At 37.3% G+C, this 20,649-nt stretch overlaps 1 protein-coding gene across 6 annotated transcripts in view; it reads right to left on the reverse strand.

Moving 5' to 3' along the window:
• Positions 1–643: 643 nt before the first annotated feature.
• Positions 644–20,649, reverse strand: part of arpp21 (cAMP-regulated phosphoprotein, 21) — a 20,419-nt gene continuing 413 nt past the window's right edge. Inside the window, exons 2-20 of one of the 6 annotated variants that reach the window (XM_079829224.1) lie at positions 14,673–14,922; positions 14,546–14,581; positions 12,874–12,942; positions 12,491–12,599; positions 10,219–10,297; positions 10,083–10,142; positions 9,865–10,002; positions 9,690–9,789; positions 9,463–9,561; positions 8,949–8,986; positions 8,299–8,355; positions 6,309–6,481; positions 5,692–5,802; positions 5,400–5,548; positions 4,794–4,874; positions 3,347–3,574; positions 3,182–3,260; positions 2,743–2,858; positions 644–1,499 (exon numbers count right to left, since the gene is read on the reverse strand). In XM_079829224.1, coding sequence (XP_079685350.1) covers positions 1,278–1,499; positions 2,743–2,858; positions 3,182–3,260; positions 3,347–3,574; positions 4,794–4,874; positions 5,400–5,548; positions 5,692–5,802; positions 6,309–6,481; positions 8,299–8,355; positions 8,949–8,986; positions 9,463–9,561; positions 9,690–9,789; positions 9,865–10,002; positions 10,083–10,142; positions 10,219–10,297; positions 12,491–12,599; positions 12,874–12,942; positions 14,546–14,581; positions 14,673–14,804 — 2,076 coding nt within the window. In that variant the 5' untranslated portion in view covers positions 14,805–14,922 and the 3' untranslated portion in view covers positions 644–1,277. Of the gene's footprint in view, positions 1,500–2,742; positions 2,859–3,181; positions 3,261–3,346; positions 3,575–4,793; positions 4,875–5,399; positions 5,549–5,691; positions 5,803–6,308; positions 6,482–8,298; positions 8,356–8,948; positions 8,987–9,462; positions 9,562–9,656; positions 9,790–9,864; positions 10,003–10,082; positions 10,143–10,218; positions 10,298–12,490; positions 12,600–12,873; positions 12,943–14,545; positions 14,582–14,672; positions 14,923–20,649 lie in introns of all 6 variants that reach the window. The other 5 variants (XM_079829223.1, XM_079829227.1, XM_079829228.1 and 2 more) reach the window with 5 other exon arrangements.

Below are 20,649 nucleotides of genomic sequence, written 5' to 3' on the forward strand. Positions count from 1 at the left end.
CTGGCTTTTAACAATGCTTATTTATAATAATAATAATTTTTATTTTGATTGATTTAGATATAATTTATGTAATTATTATACCTTCAATCAATTACACATGTATTTTTAGTTAATCAATCATTAATAGGCACTTGGTTCAAATTAATATAAATAGCCTATATAAAAGGTCATACATATAAGCTTTAAAATCAATAAATAAAGCTATAAAAATTACTAAATGTGAGCTTAAATGTGCAATTCTCTCTATATATCAACTAAAGTAACTTCAGAACTTTTACGTGCATTGACGTATATGATTTGTCTTAAAGTTTTCCTCTTATAGACAGCTCCTTTCTTCTTACTATGTAAATTTGTTTAAATTCGTAATATTTTTCAATCATGTAATATTCTGCAGAAGAGAGAAATGAATCTTAGTTGATCCACAGCGTGTGATTGGCTGTTCACTACTGATGTCACAGCTAAACTCAGGATCAAAGCCTGAGTTGAAAGAGAAAGCTGATGATCAGCATCATGTGACCAACAAAGCCTGAATAGATTGATTTGGTTTTGTCAACTCAAAACTAATCCTGTAACCCTGAGTTTGTTAAACTACCATCATGGTACAGGCCCCTAGTCTGAACTAATCCTAAACAAATTAATGCTTTGTTGTTGTAATTCCCTCTTGTAGCCAACAGAGGGCGTTTTATTGAGCTCTTATCAAATCTACATCTTAATCATAATCAAACCCATTGAATCCAAATGACTCCGCTGTTTAAACATTTATCTGAATGTCTGACAAAACTCTCAGAACGCCAATGAGAAGGCTGACTAACCCTGAACAGGAAGCATACAAGAAGCCATCAAACAGTTGACCCATTAAAAGGCCATATATTTAAGAAATTTCATTTCTGGTCAAATGTTACATCCTAATAAAATTATGTAAAACAAATAAACAAACAACAAAACATTATTTTAAAACGGTTCTACATTGACATTTGACTCTAGCTTCATTCCTCACTCGTAATATAGCCCACTATAAACAAGATAAATATAGTATCATATACTATTCAAATATATTGTATGGATATTAAGCAAAAACAATAATATAAATAGTATAAATTATGCTCTAACAGCAATTTAATCATGATGCTATCAATCTCCATGTAAAGTAAAATTCAAAACAAGTTTCTGACAAAGTAGAAAAGGCTGAATCTGAGGAGTGCTACAGGCGGTACAGAACAAACACTGAATATGCATATGAGTGTGTAACAACACACTGTGTGAATACAGAGTGTCCTTTAGTACCAGCATTGGTTCTGATTAACGTTACAGCCGTTTTTGCAGCTACTTGACTGGAAGGAGACCCCCATCATATTGAGTGGTGGAGGGGAAGAAGGGGCCATAGAGTTGCAGTATACTTGAAGTCCAGCAGGGGGAACCAAACACTGTGTCGGCCCACCTTGTCCTGACAGCAGCATTGCAGATGGATACGACTGATGCTGCTGCTGCTGCTGTGGTACCTTGTTAAGAGAAACAAAGCACATGTACATACATTTGATTAAAAACAATTATTTTAATATTTCAATTTATGTACATCAATAGTTTTAATGTCATATTAACACACACACACATATAAATAAATGGAAATGTCTGTGTGTGTATTGGTGTATAGTAAATATATTAATAGAAATATTCGAAAAATAATTATATATACATTTTTAGAATGTGTTATTATAATTGTAATTATTCACTTAATATTTCTTTTAATATATTAATATTTTATATTTTGTATATGTTATTTTAAAATATTCATTTATTAATAGAAATATTAAAATTTATATTCATTATATATATATACAAATTTTTACAACACAATTTTAATTATATACATTTTTAGAATGTGTTTATATTCTAAATTATAAATAATTATTAATATATATTTAATTTTATATATTTGCAAATATATTTTATATGATATATTTATATATAATAAAATTTGATCATATGTATGCGTGCATGCATGTATGTGTGCGTATATGCGTGTATGCATGCATGCGTGTATGTATGCGTTTGTGTATGTATGCATGCGTGTATGTATGCGTTTGTGTATGTATGCATGCGTGTATGCATGCGTGTATGCATACGTTTGTGTATGTATGCATGCGTGTATGTGTGCGTATATGCGTGTATGCATGCATGCGTGTATGTATGCGTTTGTGTATGTATGCATGCGTGTATGTATGCGTTTGTGTATGTATGCATGCGTGTATGCATGCGTGTATGCATACGTTTGTGTATGTATGCATGCGTGTATGTGTGCGTATATGCGTGTATGCATGCGTGTATGTATGCGTTTGTGTATGTATGCATGCGTGTATGCATGCGTGTATGTATACGTTTGTGTATGTATGCATGCGTGTATGTGTGCGTATATGCGTGTATGCATGCATGCGTGTATGTATGCGTTTGTGTATGTATGCATGCGTGTATGTATGCGTTTGTGTATGTATGCATGCGTGTATGTATGCGTTTGTGTATGTATGCATGCGTGTATGTATGCGTTTGTGTATGTATGCATGCGTGTATGTATGCGTTTGTGTATGTATGCATGCGTGTATGTATGCGTTTGTGTATGTATGCATGCGTGTATGCATGCGTGTATATATATATGTATATATGTATGTATGTATATATATATATAAAATGTGCATGGACTGGAATTCAAAACGACATTCTCTATAGTTTGTTTATTTGCATCAGTACCTGATAAGAGGATACGGATGGGTAAGGTCCCATAATGCCTTGCTGTGTTTGGGGTAGAATCTGATTTCCCATCATGCCTGTGCAGCCTTGTTGGTTAGATATCACTGGTGGGTATCCTGTTGACAAATGTTGACAATATGTGTGAGATTTTATTAACTGTATAGTGATCGCAGAATCAAAATGACAGCCAACACAAAGATGGAGTCAGTGTAATAAATGTTTTTTAATTTGATTTATTAAATGTATTTTTATGCATGTATATCCAACCCAGATACTTGAACGTCTATAGCTCATCTCTGTCATATGAGAGCTGATATGAATAGCAGGAAAAGAGACCGGTTCACTGTGAGACCAGTGACACCATCTCTTACAGTGTAACGGCCCCCTCTCCTACTACTGTGAGAGCCGGCGTGAGTGACGCAGAGGGCTTCATGTGTACCTGTTTGTGTGCTGTAACCGGCCGCTGCGTATTGTTGAGATGCACTGGGACACTGAACAGGGTAACTGTACACCGACACCTAAGAGGACACAGCAGAGTCGCCTCATAATTAGACAAACAGTATGACATTACATCGCATCTCATGACTCACTGATGATGAAATACCTGGCTGCTCTGCTGAGTCTGAGGGGGCGGGGCTGTGGGAGGAGCCAGTGTCATTCCAGGACTCATGTAACTGTCTGAATGGTGAGGCGGAGCATAGCTGTGTGTGGGCGGAGCATAGCTGTGTGTGGGCGGAGCTCCTTGCATGTAGAATGACGACATATCTGGAAGATCTCCTGACGACTGGCGACTCAAGGTCATGTGACCAAACTGAGAGCTAATGTCTTCCCTCTAAGAAGCAAAAAATAAGTTTGATCACCGATCAGGCATAACATTATGACCACCTTCCTGATATCGTGCATGTCCCCCTTTTGCTGCCAAAACAGCCCTGACCCGTCGAGGCATGGACTCCACTAGACCCCTGAAGGTGTGCTGTGGTATCTGGCACCAATATGTTAGCAGCAGATCCTTTAAGTCCCTGTAAGTTGTGAGGTGGGGCCTCCATGGATCGGACTTGTTTGTTCAGCACATCCCACAGATGCTCGATTGGATTGAGATCTGGGGAATTTGGAGGCCAAGTCAACGCCTCAAACTCGTTGTTGTGCTCCTCAAACCATTCCTGAACCATTTTTTTTTTGTGGCTCTTTCAGCAGGATAATGCGCCTGCCAGGGAATACCATTTCCATGAAAGGGTGTACATGGTCTGCAACAATGCTTATGTAGGTGGTACGTGTCAAAGTAATATCCACATGGATGGAGGACCCAAGGTTTCCCAGCAGAACATTGCCCAAACATCACTGCCTCCGCCGGCTTGCCTTCTTCCCATAGTGCACCTGGTCCCATGTGTTCCCCAGGTAAACGTGATGTAAAAGAACACGTGATCATCAGACCAGAGCCTTCTTCCATTGCTTCGTGGTCCAGTTCTGATGCTCACGTGCCACTGTTGGTGCTTTGGGCGGGGTCAGGGGTCAGCATGGGCACTGGTCTGTGGCTGTGCCGCCCCATACACAACAAACTGAGATGCTCTGTGTATTCTGACACCTTTCTATCAGAACCAGCATTAACTTCTTGAGCAATTTGAGCTCCAGTAGCTCGTCTGTTTGATCGGACCACATGTGCATCAATGAGCCTCGGCCGCCCATGACCCTGTGGCCGGTTCTCCACTGTTCCTTCCTTGGAGCACTTTTGATAGAGACTGACCACTGCAGACCGGGAACATCCCACAAGAGCCGCAGTTTTGGAGATGCTCTGACCCAGTCATCAAGCCATCACAATTTAGCCCTTGTCAAACTCACTCAAATCCTTACGCTTGCCCATTTTTCCTGCTTCTAGAACATCAACTTTGAGGACAAAATGTTCACTTGCTGCCTAATATATCCCACCCACTAACAGTACCGTGATGAAGAGATAATCAGTGTTATACACTTCACCGGTCATAATGTTATGCCTGATCGGTGTGTATGTATATACAGTATATACTGTATATTATAATATATAAAATCTCACTTACAGTCTGTTCTATTGGATGTTGCTGAGAGGTAGAGATGTTTAACTGCTGAGGTTGAAGGTACGTCACAGAGGAGTACTGAACCTAAACCAGAAATGAGAGGACAGGTTGTGGTTTTGTGGTTGATAGATATAGATATAGATATAGATATAAAATACACACACACACACACACACACACACACACACACACACATCTTTTATGTAAAATAACTTATGGTACTAAATATATATAAAAGACCGTACTAAACATATATTATACACACACATATACATATATACATTGTGTGTGTGTGTGTGTGTGTGTGTGTATATAAATAAATAAATAAATAGACAGACATGACAGCATTCTAAGATAGGTTGTTTCTGTTATGCATACAGTCCCAGAACATTATAAATGTACAGCATGAGAAATGGATGTTCATTTTGAGATTTGCTAAAGATCACATTTAACTGTTTTTAAAGATGAACTTTAAGTGAGCATTTGATGGTCGCAAAGGTAATCTAAATGTAAAAACAGGGAAAATGAACATGAAAAATTAATTATCCAATATCTACCAATACAGATAAATATTGTGCACCATTAGTCTCCATTATATGTTTCACTTACCTGTGGGACACCATGGCTTGCTATTGGCTGCTGCTGAGGTGGAGGGGGCGGGGCTTGTGACTGTACTGGGTTAAGCTGGTTACTTGGCTTTTGACTTACTGGTGGGTTATAAACAGCTGGACTTCCATCAGGATTCAGAAATGGCTGCCCTAAAGGACATATTCATTGTTGGATGAGAGAGATGATTTGGTGTGTAGACTTACAGTCAGTGTGAACCAATGACTCAGCTTCTACTCAGTGAATAGCGGGTGTGTATTGTTGTGTGGGAGAGAGTGTATGTGTGTGTGTGTACCTGTATGAGGATTCAATAAGATGCTCCCAGGAGGTATGGATGACTCAGCAGGCACGATAATGTAAGCAGGGCTGTTGTTGGGTGGAGCGTATGATAGCGATGACTCAGACACTGTTTGTTTGATTGATCAGACAGAAACAGCGGAAGATCAGAAACATTATGAGGGATTCTGCACTATTTCTAGGTCACTAATCAAATAAGGGCATTTATTAACAGTGATCATGTGACTCTTTGTACAGCACAAAGATGCTCTTTGGATGAACTCAAATTATGCTGAATCATGCTGTAATAAAAGAAAAATGAAGATAAACAAAATATTAAGACATTATGTGTATTTTTTTAACATATAATCTTTCAATGCTATGCTAATAATACAATTTGGGTAACACTTTACAATAAGGTCTAGCATTAGTCGCTGCATTAACTAACAATGTGCAATATATTTTTATGGTTAGTTAATAAAAATGTTTATATTCATGTTAGTTCACAGTGCATTGTTAACTAATGTTATAACTGAATATAGATGTAAATGAGATTAACACTAAGATGAATAAATGCTGTGGAAGTATTTTTCACTGTTAGCTGATGTTAACTAGTGGTCAATGTTATTTTTGCACCTGGTTTGCAGAGTTTGGAGCTGCTGTCTGAGCGAGTGTGTGCAGATTTAGATGTCCATGTTGGGCTGTCTGAATCAGTGCTGCTCCAAGGTCGAGGGTCATTCCAGTGCGAGTCCAGCTCGAAGCTGCTCTGTCTGCTGCCGGACAGACGACCCGAACCATCCCTGTTACCCCTGCAGAACTCAAAATCAGTCATAATAAGTTGTTGAAAGAAGTTTGAGTTGCATTTTCTCAGTTCAAGAGCATTAAAAAGGACATTAGGATATTACGCCCTTGATTTCGTTTTTTTGGGCTCTTCTGGAATAGGTTTTCATGCTTGAATGGCCACAAAACATTATTTTATACATGTTTTTCATTGTTGCGGCTCTTCTCTTCGCAGTCTGTCAGAAATGCACGGTTTAGTTCCTGTCTCTAAGAAGCCCCTCCTTCTGAAGAGCACAATGTGCTCTGATTGGTTGGCTGGATCAGTGTTTTGTGATTGGTCAAGCTCTTTGATTGTGTTTGGGGAAATGTCCCGCCCCTTACCAAAACCGCCAATCCCAACACACTACTAACTAACTCAACCAGGCCCGCCCCTTTATTTAGTATATGCCTTAGGCATGAATTATTTAAATGAGGAATATTGTGACGTGTTCGTTTACCGTAAGACAACTCAAGAATACAATGGTGGTGCTTCAGGGAGTTCAGAAACAATGATTACACTGATTAGAGCCTTGCATTTCTGCCCGAGCCCGACGCGTCATGGGCCCGACTTTTTTGGGCTTCGGGACAATTTTCACATCATACCTCAAACGCAGGCCGGGCTTTGGGCCTTTTTTAGGCTTCTCCTTCGTTTTATATTTTAGACATTAATTAATTAATTAATTAATTAAAGGAAACAATGAGATGTGCTGCGCTGGTGGAAACAACATGAGACCATGATACCGCAACTGTCAAGACTCGCACAGTGCATCGCCGCAGTAAAGCAAGCCAACACGCAAACTGCCGCAAGTGAAACTGAAAATAGGCATCAAAAACACAATCATCTTAATTAAAACTAATGAGACTAAATGCTCAGGTCGCTCGTTCTCATATTACGGTCTTTGTTCTAATGAGCTGATTAATCAAATGCAGCTCATATCCGTTGCTTTCGTTGACGTGAACTTTGTTAAATGTGCATATAGCCCGGGTATTTAAGATCGGACTTATATTCATTTTGCGGAGAGGTGTAAGGCAAGACAACCTGCATGTTTTTTTTATTTGTATTTGTTTCGATTGTGTAGCCCGTTTTGTTTGCCAGCAGCATCAGCCTACCTCAGCTTGTCAAAAATGCCTTTTTACTGTGGTGGTGGTGATAGTAGGCTAAACGTTTAAACTAACATAGTGATGCTTGAAGTGTTTCATATCTGTGGATTTTATTATAAGCAAGACAAGTCAAGTGTTGATTTGAGAGGCTAAATTGATCAAACGTGGTTAACTCGCTTGGTCGTCACTTTAAAAAACAAAAACTTTAATTTAACAAACAAAAAAAATGCTTCAAACATTTTTCTAAATTAACTTAGTAAAGAAACTAAACGAAATATAACTACTTTGACATTAAAAACAAAACTGAACTATTTTAATGGCTGCAACAATGTGTAATGGGGAGGATAAAAAAATAAAAAAATAAAAAACATGGGCTCCAGTCGGACTCGGGACGAGAATTTTGAAAAGCTACGGCCTCAGCGTCTCGGGCTAGGGCCTAGATTTGAGGCCCGTGCAGGACTCTAACACTGATACAGAGAATAACTACAGAGAATAACTGCAGGGACTTTGTAACTTTGCTCAAACAGCAACATTACACACTAAAGAAAGATGAACATAAATCGTTTCTAAAATAACACCTCTGTGTGTCACAGTATTTGAGTCAGAGGAGCCTTTTTTAGCCAATCAGACAAGCTTAGCATATCAGAAAACACTTTGCCTCGGACATATCTTTAGAGTTCGGATTATGGAGAAAAATAATTCTCACCTAAAGAGCTGACGTCTTCTCTGGCTCTCACTGAGAATACCGCTGTCATCTAAACCTCTAAATAAAAGAAGAGAATAGTTGAAGTGCAGCCCATTGATTAATATTAATTACATTGATAAAATTACATATTTAAATCTAAACCATTTGCATGGATTACAAGATTACTGATTACTTTGTTTTGCTTCACACTACCGTTCAAAAGTTTGGAGTCAGTAAGATTGAGTTTAAGGAAATTAATACTTTTTTCCAGCAAGGATGCATTACACTGACCGAAAGTGTCAGTAAAGGCATTTATAATGTTACTCAACATTTTTATTTCAAATAAATGTGGTTCTTTTGAACTTTATATTGAATCAAAGACAAACAATTATCTTGCTTTCCACAAAAATAGAGAGAAATTAGCAGAAAATCATCATATTAGAATGATTTCTGAAGGATCATGTGACACTGAAGACGTCACAGGAATAGTTATTTTAAATGGTAATAATATTTCACAATATTGCTGTATTTTGAATCAAATAAATGCAGGATTGATGAGCAGAAGAGACTTTCAAAAACATGTACAAAAAACCTTACCAAACCTTTATATTATATTTATTGTATATAGATTTCATGCATATTCTTTATATGAACTATTAAGAGAGAGTTACCTGGTCTCAATATAAACATTCTGCGAAAGACAAGTGGACTGAAAAATAAAAGAGCACAAAATTAGAGGCCAAACTTTAATGTGATATCACACACACTTGAGATGCAGAAAGACGTGTACTCGCGGAACAAGTCCCGCCTTCTAAATTAAACAGCCAATCACCAATTGGTAAAGTCAATGCATCACTGCAGCAAATGAGATGCACGCTTATGACTGCACATGCGCACTGGCTGATCCAGCTGGAAAAATGCAGATTTTTGTCATGATTTGAGTGTTTAGAAACAAAATCTATAAGACAGACGTCAGATTTCATTGGTGATTTCATTGGTGATTAAGTAAGCTTGGTGATCAGCTTTGGAGAATTTGACGTTTCCCCATTCAAAGAGATAAGAGCTGTATATTCATGGCTGAAATAGCTTTCCGAGAGGCGTTTCAAAGATGGCCGCCGTGTGAAATGACTTTCCTTAAAGGTACTTTGGCACTACTGTGTGTGTGCATGTTCAGTGTTCTCTTACGTCCTGTGAGAATATGCGTTCTCGGACTCTCTGGTACTCCTCCTCTCTCTCTTCTATCGACTTGCTTCTCATCTGTTCTTTTAGAGATGGTACCCTCAGCTATAAAAAAAACAACAACAGCAGACGTGCAGACGCGAGTTAACCAGCCGCAAAGATCAGAGCTATTAGAGGAGCCAATCTTAGCTCTTTTGTACCCAAGTGGTCAGGAAGTGTGCATTTGTCCAAACCTGACTGTCTTCCTTCTCCTGACTGGTGTCTCTTTTCAGGATTAATCTTCTTTCCTCTGTCTTCTCCTCCTGAACATGTTCAGCAAACCGATGTTCTGGTCTGAAAAACATGATGTTACCCCCACATCCATTCCTTCATAAAGGAACATATATAATCTCTATAACGGACACATACATCCTGGAGTTGCAGGTTTTGTTGATGATAACTGCTTTTCCACTGTGATCCACATTGTGCTCCAGACCAAAATAAGCTGCGACCCTGTGGACCAGCATCCTGTGATACGAGGACATCTGAGGGAACTTTTTATAGGAACTAAGAGAGAGAGAGACACACATTATATCACATTACAAATGTCTATCTCTAGACCATGAAAGACATGCATGGAATGGTACCTGTTGTCTGTCATAAAGTCAGTCATGTCTTGCTCGAGCTTTAAGAGCATCAGTCGGTCCCTGCAAGCCAAAAATAAACAGATTCAGCACGAATAGAGGGAGGAGAATGAAGGGATATTTTCAATATTTTACCCACCTGGGACTGCTCTTCAAAGTAGTGATTAAAAACTCCTCCAGATCGATGCCGGTGGAGTCGGTATACTCCAGGCTGGGCTCTACAAGATACACGTGGAATTAAATTTTAGATTAGAAATTTGAATCAATTAAACATAAATGAATAAGCATTTTCTGCAATCAATTAATTGCACATAATATTAAAGTATTATGCCATTTAAACAGGTTTCCATGCAAAAGGTCAACATTTTCATTTTCTCATAATATACAGTGCACATGTCAAGTCAAGTCACCTTATTTTATATTGCGCTTTTTACAATGCAGATTGTTTCAAAGCAGCTTCACAGTGTTAAACAGGAAAATAATACAACAGAATTTTATTCGGCCGTACAGCTGGTGCGGAGAAAACAGCGATGTCATCTAGCTCAGTTCAATTATCATACAGTGACAATGTGGGCAGATCAGTAATTTAGTTCATATAGTTCATTTGGTTTACTAATTAGATTTATTTGGATATTTAGTTGAAAATTTAGTGTCCAACATCATCACCAATGATTCTTAAAAGACTCGTCGGATGAATCAGTCTCTCTAAATCCCTCCATTTCGCGAGCCTGCTCTGCTCTGATTGGTTCAGATTGCGCAGCCTGTTACGATTGGTCTACAGCTTACAGCGCTTGTCGGAAGCTAAACGCCCATTACCATAACTGTGTACAATCTCTGAGGACTGAGGTAGCCTCCGGAGCTGAAGTTCACTGTAAAGACAGAAGCGATGGCGTCGATTTTAACATATCAATCCCAGTGCGAGTCCGATGATGAAACATTGGAAGATCTAGTTATTCAACCCGAACCTCCATCGCAAGGACTTGAGCAGGACGTTTCTACTCAGTTTGAAGTACATTATGAGATGTTTCAGCTGTAATTCCTCAACATTAACAAGTGTGTGTCCATCAACAAACCAAAGTGTAGATTTCTAATTTATTGCGGTGCATATGCGGAACTGTATCAATAACTGCATATGTTAGCCAAGCACTAACGTGAATACTAACGTTTGTAAAACAAATCTTGCTCCATCCTTTATCTTTACTCAAAGTAGTAAGAACGACAGACGATCTGCATTAATAGACAGTTTTAGGTAATAGTGTCCCACAGCTGATGTGCAGAAGTATTTCAATAAGACAGTAATAACGCGAGTTAGCCAGAAACTTACACAATATAAATCAAAACGAAGTATTTTGAACACCCGGTAAAAAAATATATATTTATACTGAATAATTATTCATACTTACAGGTTGTTATTTTGAAGAGCAAGCTAATCCAAATAAACTGGTACTGACCCATGTTTCAAGAGCAAGCGTTTTGTGAATCCCGCGTTGAACTCAGAGATTTGAGAAGCAGTCGTCAGTAAAATGGCGTGTTTGAGGGCGGGGCAAGTTGTTTGCATTATGCTAATGTCTTTTCTAGTGACGTAGAACCGTAACGCAGTGAGATTCGAAAAAAAAACCCAACTCGTTAAGGCGGTTCAGAGTTGATTTCTTTCTTTTGGGAGACAATAACTTTATTTATCGTGCACTTTTAACTTTACACATTTGCAGAATGTTTAAACAGCCACATTTCAATATATTCAAAAAATATTTTAGGGGCACTTTAACATCTTTAGTAAGAAACATACACTACCATTCAAAGGTTTGAGGTCAGTGAAAATTGATAAAAAGTGAGAGTAAAGAATTTTATATTGTTGCAAAAGATTTCAATTTTAAATAAATGCTAGTATTTTGAACTTTCTATTCATCAAAGAATCCTTAAAAATGTATCACCGTTTCCACAAAAATATTAAGTCATTGATAATAATTCAAAAATGTTTCAAATCATCTCATTAGAATGATTTCTGAAGGATCATGTGACACTGAAGACTGGAGGAATGATGCTGAAAATTCAGCTTTGATCACAGAAATAAATTACAGTTTAAAATATATTGAAATGGGAAACAGTCATTTTAAATTGTAAAAAGATTTCACAATATTACAGTTTTTAAATAGAATAAATAATGGAGCCATGGGGAGCAAAAAAGACATGTTTCAAAAACATTAACAAATCTTACTGATCCCAATCTTTTGAAACGTGTCTTCAAATTAATTTAGAATAAAAATAAAAAATACACTGCATTAATTGCCTACTTTTTAACACTTTAAACACATTGCACGTGCATTATTTTTAACAGTTCTAGTTCAAATATATTTGTATTTTATGTGCATATACTTCTTGAATGCATGATACACAAACACATGGTAAATTACCTTTGGATAAACTTATTTTTTTAGATGTGACGCTCTTCTCCTCTTCCTCCTCATCACACTCAGGACTGTCCTCATGGTTACTAGATACAGCTGTCTTGCTCTCGTTTTCCTAAGTCAGAGACAGAACAGAGCTCCTTCACAAACTTTATCATTCACTTCAAGGATGTAATGGATGCAACTGCATATTTACGATTGGGGGACCAAATGTAAAATGCCATTAAAAACCCTGTACTGTTCGAACATTAACGAGAGCCATGGATTCACTTACATATGTCCTATCCATCAGACTCTCAAACTTAACTTTAAAATGGTGGATGTAAGATTGTAAATGTGCTTTTAGATTATGGAGAGAAAAGAAAGACTATGATTAGAATGATTCTTACCTTGCTGTTCTCCTCAGTGGATAGAGACTCGTCACATACAGCTGTGCTCCGAACTAATTTCCCTTTGGCCTGTAACACACGCACATATTCATTCAATAACGCCACATCACAAAGGAAAATAAATATTTTTACCACAGAGGACTGTTTTCAGCGCACATAATTACTGCGTTTGTCATTTCAACCATATTATATATTGAGCACAAAAGGAAGTGGAGAGATATTTTCATATTGTCTTTTTATGGTAGTTGCCTTTTAAACTATTAACGTGATTTTTCTTTAAAGCAGTTTCCCAGTTCTCAGAACTTAACGTTCTCATAGTTATGAACAAACATTCCTCCAGTAACTTTAATAGAATATTCATTCAAAGTCATTAAGACGTTCACTGAAACATTTATTTTTTTACATCGCTTACAGAGCTTTTTTCCCCCCGAAATGCTTCATTTGGACGTTCGCCTTGCAATTAAAAAAAAGTTTCTAATCGTTTTTGAATGTTCAGAGAACATTCAAAAGTAACGTTCCCACAATGTTTGCAGATAAGATGGAATGTTCCGTTAATGTTCACATAACCAAGAAAAACATTTTAAAAATGTTTTAAAAACATCTGCAAACATTGTGGGAACTTTACTTTTGAATGTTTTTAAAACGTTTAAAAAAAAAATTCTTGGTTATGTGAACATTAACGGAACATTCCATCTTATCTGCAAACATTGTGGGAACGTTACTTTTGAATAAGATGGAATGTTACGTCAATATTCACATAACCAAGAAAAACGTTTTTAAAACGTTTTAAAAACATTAAAAAGTAACGTTCCCACAATGTTTGTAGATAAGATGGAATGTTTCGTTAACGTTCGCATAACCAAGAAAAACGTTTTAAAAACATTCAAAAGTAACGTTCCCACAATGTTTGCAGATAAGATGGAATGTTCCGTTAACATAACTAAGAAAAAACTTTTTTTTTTACTTTTTTTTTAAATGTATGGTTTGAACATTTAACATTCATAATTTATGTTTCCAGAAGAACATATTTTTGTTAGCCGAGTTACAGTGTTTTAGTTTTTGTGCATATTTCACAATATGACGTAATGCCAGATATAAATGAAATCGAAAGTGCAAAGTATATAAATAGCCAATTCCAGCTTGGTTTAAAAACAAGTTATCATTTGCCCAAATTCTAAAAATCCTATTGGTGGAGATAAGATTTCTGACTTTTTTATTAGATATTATTTTAAATACGTCAGTATTTTCATTCAGCAAATGCAGCAGAAAGGCAGCGATGCTACAGTGACTGTATTTCTTGATCATTGGATCAACACTACAGGGTGAAAAGTGTAACTACGCTATTTTTAACCGATTTGAACCTGCTCCAGACTGACTGAGAGCCGCTGATGTGATTTATTTTATGAAGTTGGGTAACTCTGTACTATTAGGGGAGCGAATGCAATGTTTACTAATGGCATTCTGACTGAGACACATAACCGCTGAGGTTAAACAGTCAGTAGCAAACGGCATTAGGAGAGAGAGAATGATTCAAAAAGCAATATTCTGCTGAGTAGAGCCCCATCAATCTAGCATAAATGTCTGGGAAGCTAGCGAGGTAAATAAACTCATGCATGATATGAATGCTCTACAGGGAGGGGGTTTTAATGATTAGACTCAATTGAAATCCTACCTTCAGTGTCTTTTTTAGTTGTCCATCTGATTTTGGCTGCTCGAAGTAAAGAAAAAAAAATACATGATTAAAGGAAAATGATAAGAGGGAATGAAACAAGGAAGAAGCTAAAGATGTGGTTTATCACCTGGCTGGATTTATGACAGTCCTCAGTGTCTGTGGTACAACATGGAGGTGAAGTCTCCTCCATAGTGCATTCTGGGAGATTTTCAGATTCTCCTGTTTCTGACATCTTGAAATTTGCAGATTCAAAGGTCATATCAGTTATAGGCCACCATGTACCCCATGACCGTCCAAGCCAATTAGTACAGAGACAAGATGTCTTCTTTTCTCTTTTTTGTCCTGCTCCGCTCTTCTTCTCTTGCCAGAACAGATGGCTAGATTGTTATTCAGTAAAGGAGAGAGAGAGAAAAAACATCTCAGAACAAAAATCCTTTCAGATCTGTAATCATTTCGCTTAATCCGAGTTCTATGCCAGGTATATTTTTCAACATACAAGATACTCAGCTGATAGTGAGATTCGTATACGCTCAAATAGGGGATTCATTAAGCTTCCAACCAAGTATCAATTATAATAAAATATTTTTCATTTTTTTCATTGAACTTTGCATAAGCTCAAGTTAAAATGAAATGAAACTAACCACACGATTGTCCACTTATCGAGGTTTAAAAAAGAAGAAGAAAATGATTCCCATGTGTTTTATTGTCGATGTCAAATACTGTTTCCAATCAAACAATATTTTGGTATACATTCATATGTTATTTGGTGGAAAGCTAGATAAATTAGACAAGCCAACATGGACAGATTGTGTAAAATCTTCAGATATTATGAAAATGAAAGTAAAAAAAACAAGTGTTCAATCCATGGGCTTCACTAGGCCCTTTTTAGGGGGGCTTCAGCTGACGGAAGGCTTCGGCTTCTTCCCGATTTTTTTTCTGCGTTAATCAGCGTGTTCTTCAATTCGCTGTGGCGGCGAACAGAGCGCATATCAGAAGCAGAGGTGTGTGCGTTGATCTGAGCCTCATTGGTCTGTCATCGCTCGTCAATGTCAAAGTATATGAGAAAACCAATCAAATCAGAGTCGGCGGGCTTTATGTTCACAGAAGCTGCTGAGGCTGAGCACAAATTTTAGCAGCGCGACTCGACATCAAGTGCAAGATATGTAGCTAAACTAAACGTTTCATGTTTGACAGCTGCTTCTTTAAGTCAGAAATGCTAAACAAATGACAAAAATATTCAGCCAAATTATTAAACTTTTGTCTAATTTCGCCATTTTGATTTGAAATAGGCCTATGTAACGTCATTTATAATTAACAAACAAGAAATATTAACAAAGCCGTTTTCTTCAGATTAGGCAAAAGATTAATAGTAATGAATGTGTGCATATTGTAAATTAATAATTCCATTTGTAGCTCTCAGTAAATAAAAAAGTTCAGCTTGTATTGGGCATAAGATTAGTAATGAATGTGTGCATATTGTGAATTAATTTTAATAAATTGAGTTGCCTAGCTTTCCTGTTAGCCTTAAAAAATGATTCATAAAACATATACATATCAGTTAAACATATGTTTACTTTCTTCACTGACAAAAATGGAAAAACTTTATCAGTCATATCTGCCCAATGACATGGTTTTCAAGCTATTGTAATCTAATTTCTTTGGCGTTCAGAAAATCTTAAAATGCCCATATGTAGATCATAGAAATCAAACTTTTCTCGAGGGGCCATGCCCCCGAAATGAAATAATAAACAGCCAATATCCTAATATGCATACTAATAAGCTACTAGTTAATAGTGAGAATTGGACCCTAAACTAAGGTCTTACCAATTTTTTCTTCTTCTTCATAAGAAGGGGCTGAGCCCCCCTAAAATGAAAATCCTAGAATCGCTCGCCCCTGGTTCAAATGACAAAATCAGTTTTCCTCTTCTTTCTCTCATGTTAACAGCTTCGGGCCCAGTTTAAAGTATTATCAATACATTTATGATTGATTTTTAGGTATGCACGATATATCGGCCACCATATCGGTATTGGTTCATTTTTAATGTTATCGTTATCGTTATCTGCCCGGTAAGAAAATTTGGCCGATATATTGGACTATTTCCTTTAGCTGAGTCACTTCAGATGCGCACTGTTCACCGTGATGGTTTTGAACTGCTTGAAATATGACTGGAATCACTTCAAAAAAGGAAAATACAGTTAAAAACAGTCATATAGGCCACAAAATTATAATGACAACCTCATAATTGTGTGTTTGGGACATGGATTTTCTCAGAAATTATATGAATTTGGATTTATCGGCTTTCAAATATAAAGAATTATCAGTATCGGCCAAATTTGCATATCGGTGCATCCCTAGACATTTTCGTTTACTTTTGCATGATAACTGATCCTGGTACTTGTTGTTTAATGCTAAATCTTTATGCAAAACCAGTTGCAATGCTGATTTGTATAAAAATACCTATGCGTGTAAGAGGTCTGCAGTGACGGCAAACATGGATTTGTATGAATGTATTATGTGCAGCTCCTTTCATAGCAGTGGCAGGTGCTGTAAATTATATTCCCAGAATGAAGACTCCCTGAATGGAAACCACACACACACACACACACACAAAGTCTGCTTGGATAGACTGCGTCCTTCATTCTTATGTCATCGCTCTCATCATGTTTTAACTCGTCTTCATGTCTGACCACTGAGTCACTGCCTCACTTTCACCCGCGTTAAGCCGTACGCCTCCACACACGCAGACACTTGGCACCTTCTTCAGGTGTTCTCTGGGTTAGCTATCAGGTGGCTTCAAACTTGGATGCAGAATAACTGTATGACAGGGATGCCATCTAACATCTGATGGGCAGCAACACATTGGTGAGGGCCACCGACAAACCCTTACATAGTGTCTACAAAAACATCAGAATAGATATAGTCGCCAAAGTGAATATGGTACACTATATGCATTTTATTAGGATGTTATCATACTGTAGTGTATAATATTTTACGGTATACAATAGTAAAATTATCCATGGATATCATCCAAACAAATATTAATAATAAAGGATTGTTCGGAGCGGTTCTCTTTCTGTGTGCAGAGCGGGAAATACAAAACCTGGCCTGGATCTAGAACGGAGTAATTATGGAATGCTATGAGCAGAGGAAAATCACTCCGCTCCACTGAGTTCCTGTCCGTCTTTCAGTCTGTTCTTTGCTTGGTGACAAACAAAACGTGAACTTAATTTTTTCCCCCTCGGTGGAGCAAAAAAATATATAAGTAATTTATGTCAGGAACGCAAGTTATTCAATATTAAAGGGTTAGTTCACCCAAAAATGAAAATTCTGTCATTAATCACTTACCCTGATGTCGTTCGACACCTGCAAGACCTCCGTTCATCTTCGGAAAACAAATGAAGATATTTTAGTTGAAATCTGATGGCTCTGAAAGGCCTCCATTGGCACAATGCACGTTACACTCTCAAGACCCTTAAAAGGCACTAAAGACGTCGTTACAAAGTCCATCTCACTACAGTGGTTCTACAATAACTTTATGGAGTGACGAGAATAGTTTTTGTGCGCAAAAAAACCCTAAATAACGACTTATATAGTGATGACGATTTCAAAACACGGCATCATGAAGCTTCGAAGCATTATGAATCAGTGAGTCGAATTATGATTCGGATCGCGCGTCAAACTGCTGAAATTTGGCGATCCAAACTGCTGATTCGACTCACTGATTCATAACGCTTCGAAGCTTCATGATGCCGTGTTTTGAAATCGGTCATCACTATAGAAGTCGTTATTTAGGGTTTTTTTGCGCACAAAAACTATTCTCATCGATTCATAAAGTTATTTTAGAACCACTGTAGTGAGATGGACTTTGTAACGACGTCTTTAGTACCTTTTAAGGGTCTTGAGAGTGTAAAGTGCATTGTGCCAATGGAGGCCTTTCTGAGCGATTGGATTTCAACTAAAATATCTTCATTTGTGTTCTGAAGATGAAAGGAGGTCTTACGGGTGTCCAACGACATGAGGGTAAGTAATTAATGACAGAATTTTCATTTTTGGGTGAACTAACCCTTTAAGTGAAGTTCCAAACGTAATTTAGGGAGGAGCGAGCCCATCTAATCTTCCAATCAACAGCCAAGAGCCAGAGTATATAAACAGCTGATTACCTCTCCTCAGTCTCAGATGTTCCAGCATCCCACCACCTCCCCAAACGCCACATTTATCTTCGGGACCTTGCCCTACCTAATCATTTAGTCACTATGGGGGTATATCAGAGCTCGAGTTGAAACTGCTTCATCTAGCCCCTCATCAGTAGATAGCAAGCTAAATAAGCTTAACTTATATATTTTAAGATTATATGGGCAAACAAATTTTTTAACTCCTAATTAAAAACTCATTTACAAAACACTCACAATCAAACTGTAGTACTGTAATACTGCTTAAAGGAAGACTTATCAAGTAGTCTTCATTTACTCACTCCAAACCTGTGTGTTTCTTTCTTCTGCTGAGCACAAAAGATGATATTTTGAAGAATATGGGTAACCAAACAGTTGATAAACCCAATTGTATGGACGCTTGTTTCTTGAAATTGACTTTCTCACATTTCTGACTTTTTAACTCTCAATTGTGAGTTTATATCATGCAATTCTGAGAAGAAAAAGTCAGAACGAGATGAAAACTCGCAATTGAGAGAAAAAAAAGTCACAATTACCTTTTGATTTTTTATTCTGTGGTCGGAAACAAGCTTTCATACAAAAAAAAGGAACTAATTTATGTCAGAAACATAAGATACTCGATATTAACTACTAATTAAAAGTTACTTGTTTACAAAACACTCACAATCAAAAATAAGATTAAAAATGAAAATTCTGTCATTTACTCACTCCAAACCTGTGTGAGTTTCTTTTTTCTGCTGAACACAAAAGATGATATTTTGATGAATATGGGTAACCAAACAGTTGATGAACCCCGTTGTATGGATGCTTGTTTCTGACACTAAATAAAAAATAAAATGTGACTTTTTATCTCACATTTCTGACTATTTTTCTCAGAATTGTGAGATATAAACTTCAAATTAGGACTTTTTCCTTGCAATTGCGAGTTTATATCTTGCTATTCTGAGAGAAAAAAAAAAAGTCAGAACGAGATGTAAACTCGCAATTACAAGAAAAAAAAGTCTGAATTGCGTGGATAATTTCACCTGAGACACTTCAGATGCTGTTCGCCATGATGGTTTTTAAATTCTTGAAATATGGTTGGAATCACTTAAAATAAGGAAAATACAGTTCAGTGCAACATGTGCAGTGCAAGTCTGTCATATAGGCTACATAAAATTATAATGAGAACATTATAATTGCATCCTTGGGACATGGCTTTTAATGATGAGACTTTTCATTTTTGTAATCAGGCAAAATTTTCATATCAGTGCATCCCTATACATTTATGTTTACTTTTGCATGATAACGGAGTCAACAACTATTTGGTTACCGTCATTCTTCAAAATATCTTCTTTTGTGCTCAACAGATATTCACACAGGTTTGGAACAACTTGAGGGTGAGTACAAGACAAAAATGTACCTTTTGGGGTGAACTGTCCCTTTAATTGAACTGCCCTTCTACAAACAATGTACTAAACTTTGATTTGTAATGGCAGTCCTTAATATTAAGCAATCTCAGTTTTAATCTACTAACATTAAATTAATTTGATATTGCATTTTGGCTCACGTTATGGTTAGTTGGTTGTTAAGGTAGCGCGTAAAAGCATGTGGAAAAGTTATGCGCGCGTACAAACAAACAGGCGCGCGCTCTGCAGAATAGCGCAAGGATCTGTGTTCAGAGATCCAATCTGTCTGTCTGTCTGTCTGTCTGTCTGTCTGCCAGCATGAAGGTGTAGCAGCCGAGATGGGCTTCGGTTTCGACCACTATACGTCGCATTCCGGGTACAGTCTGACTGGCACGGGTTATATTTGGAGCGGCTGTTTGGGATCTCAGACTTCTGTCACTGACGCACGGTCACGACGCAGGGAGCAGCTGTGCTTTCTAAAAACGACCCCAGACCTCCATCTACCATTGCGCTTTTGTTAAATGACCCTCCTTGATCCTAACACTA

This window comes from Gobio gobio, assembly GCF_949357685.1.
Source record: "Gobio gobio genome assembly, chromosome: 11".
Lineage (NCBI taxonomy): Eukaryota > Metazoa > Chordata > Actinopteri > Cypriniformes > Gobionidae > Gobio > Gobio gobio.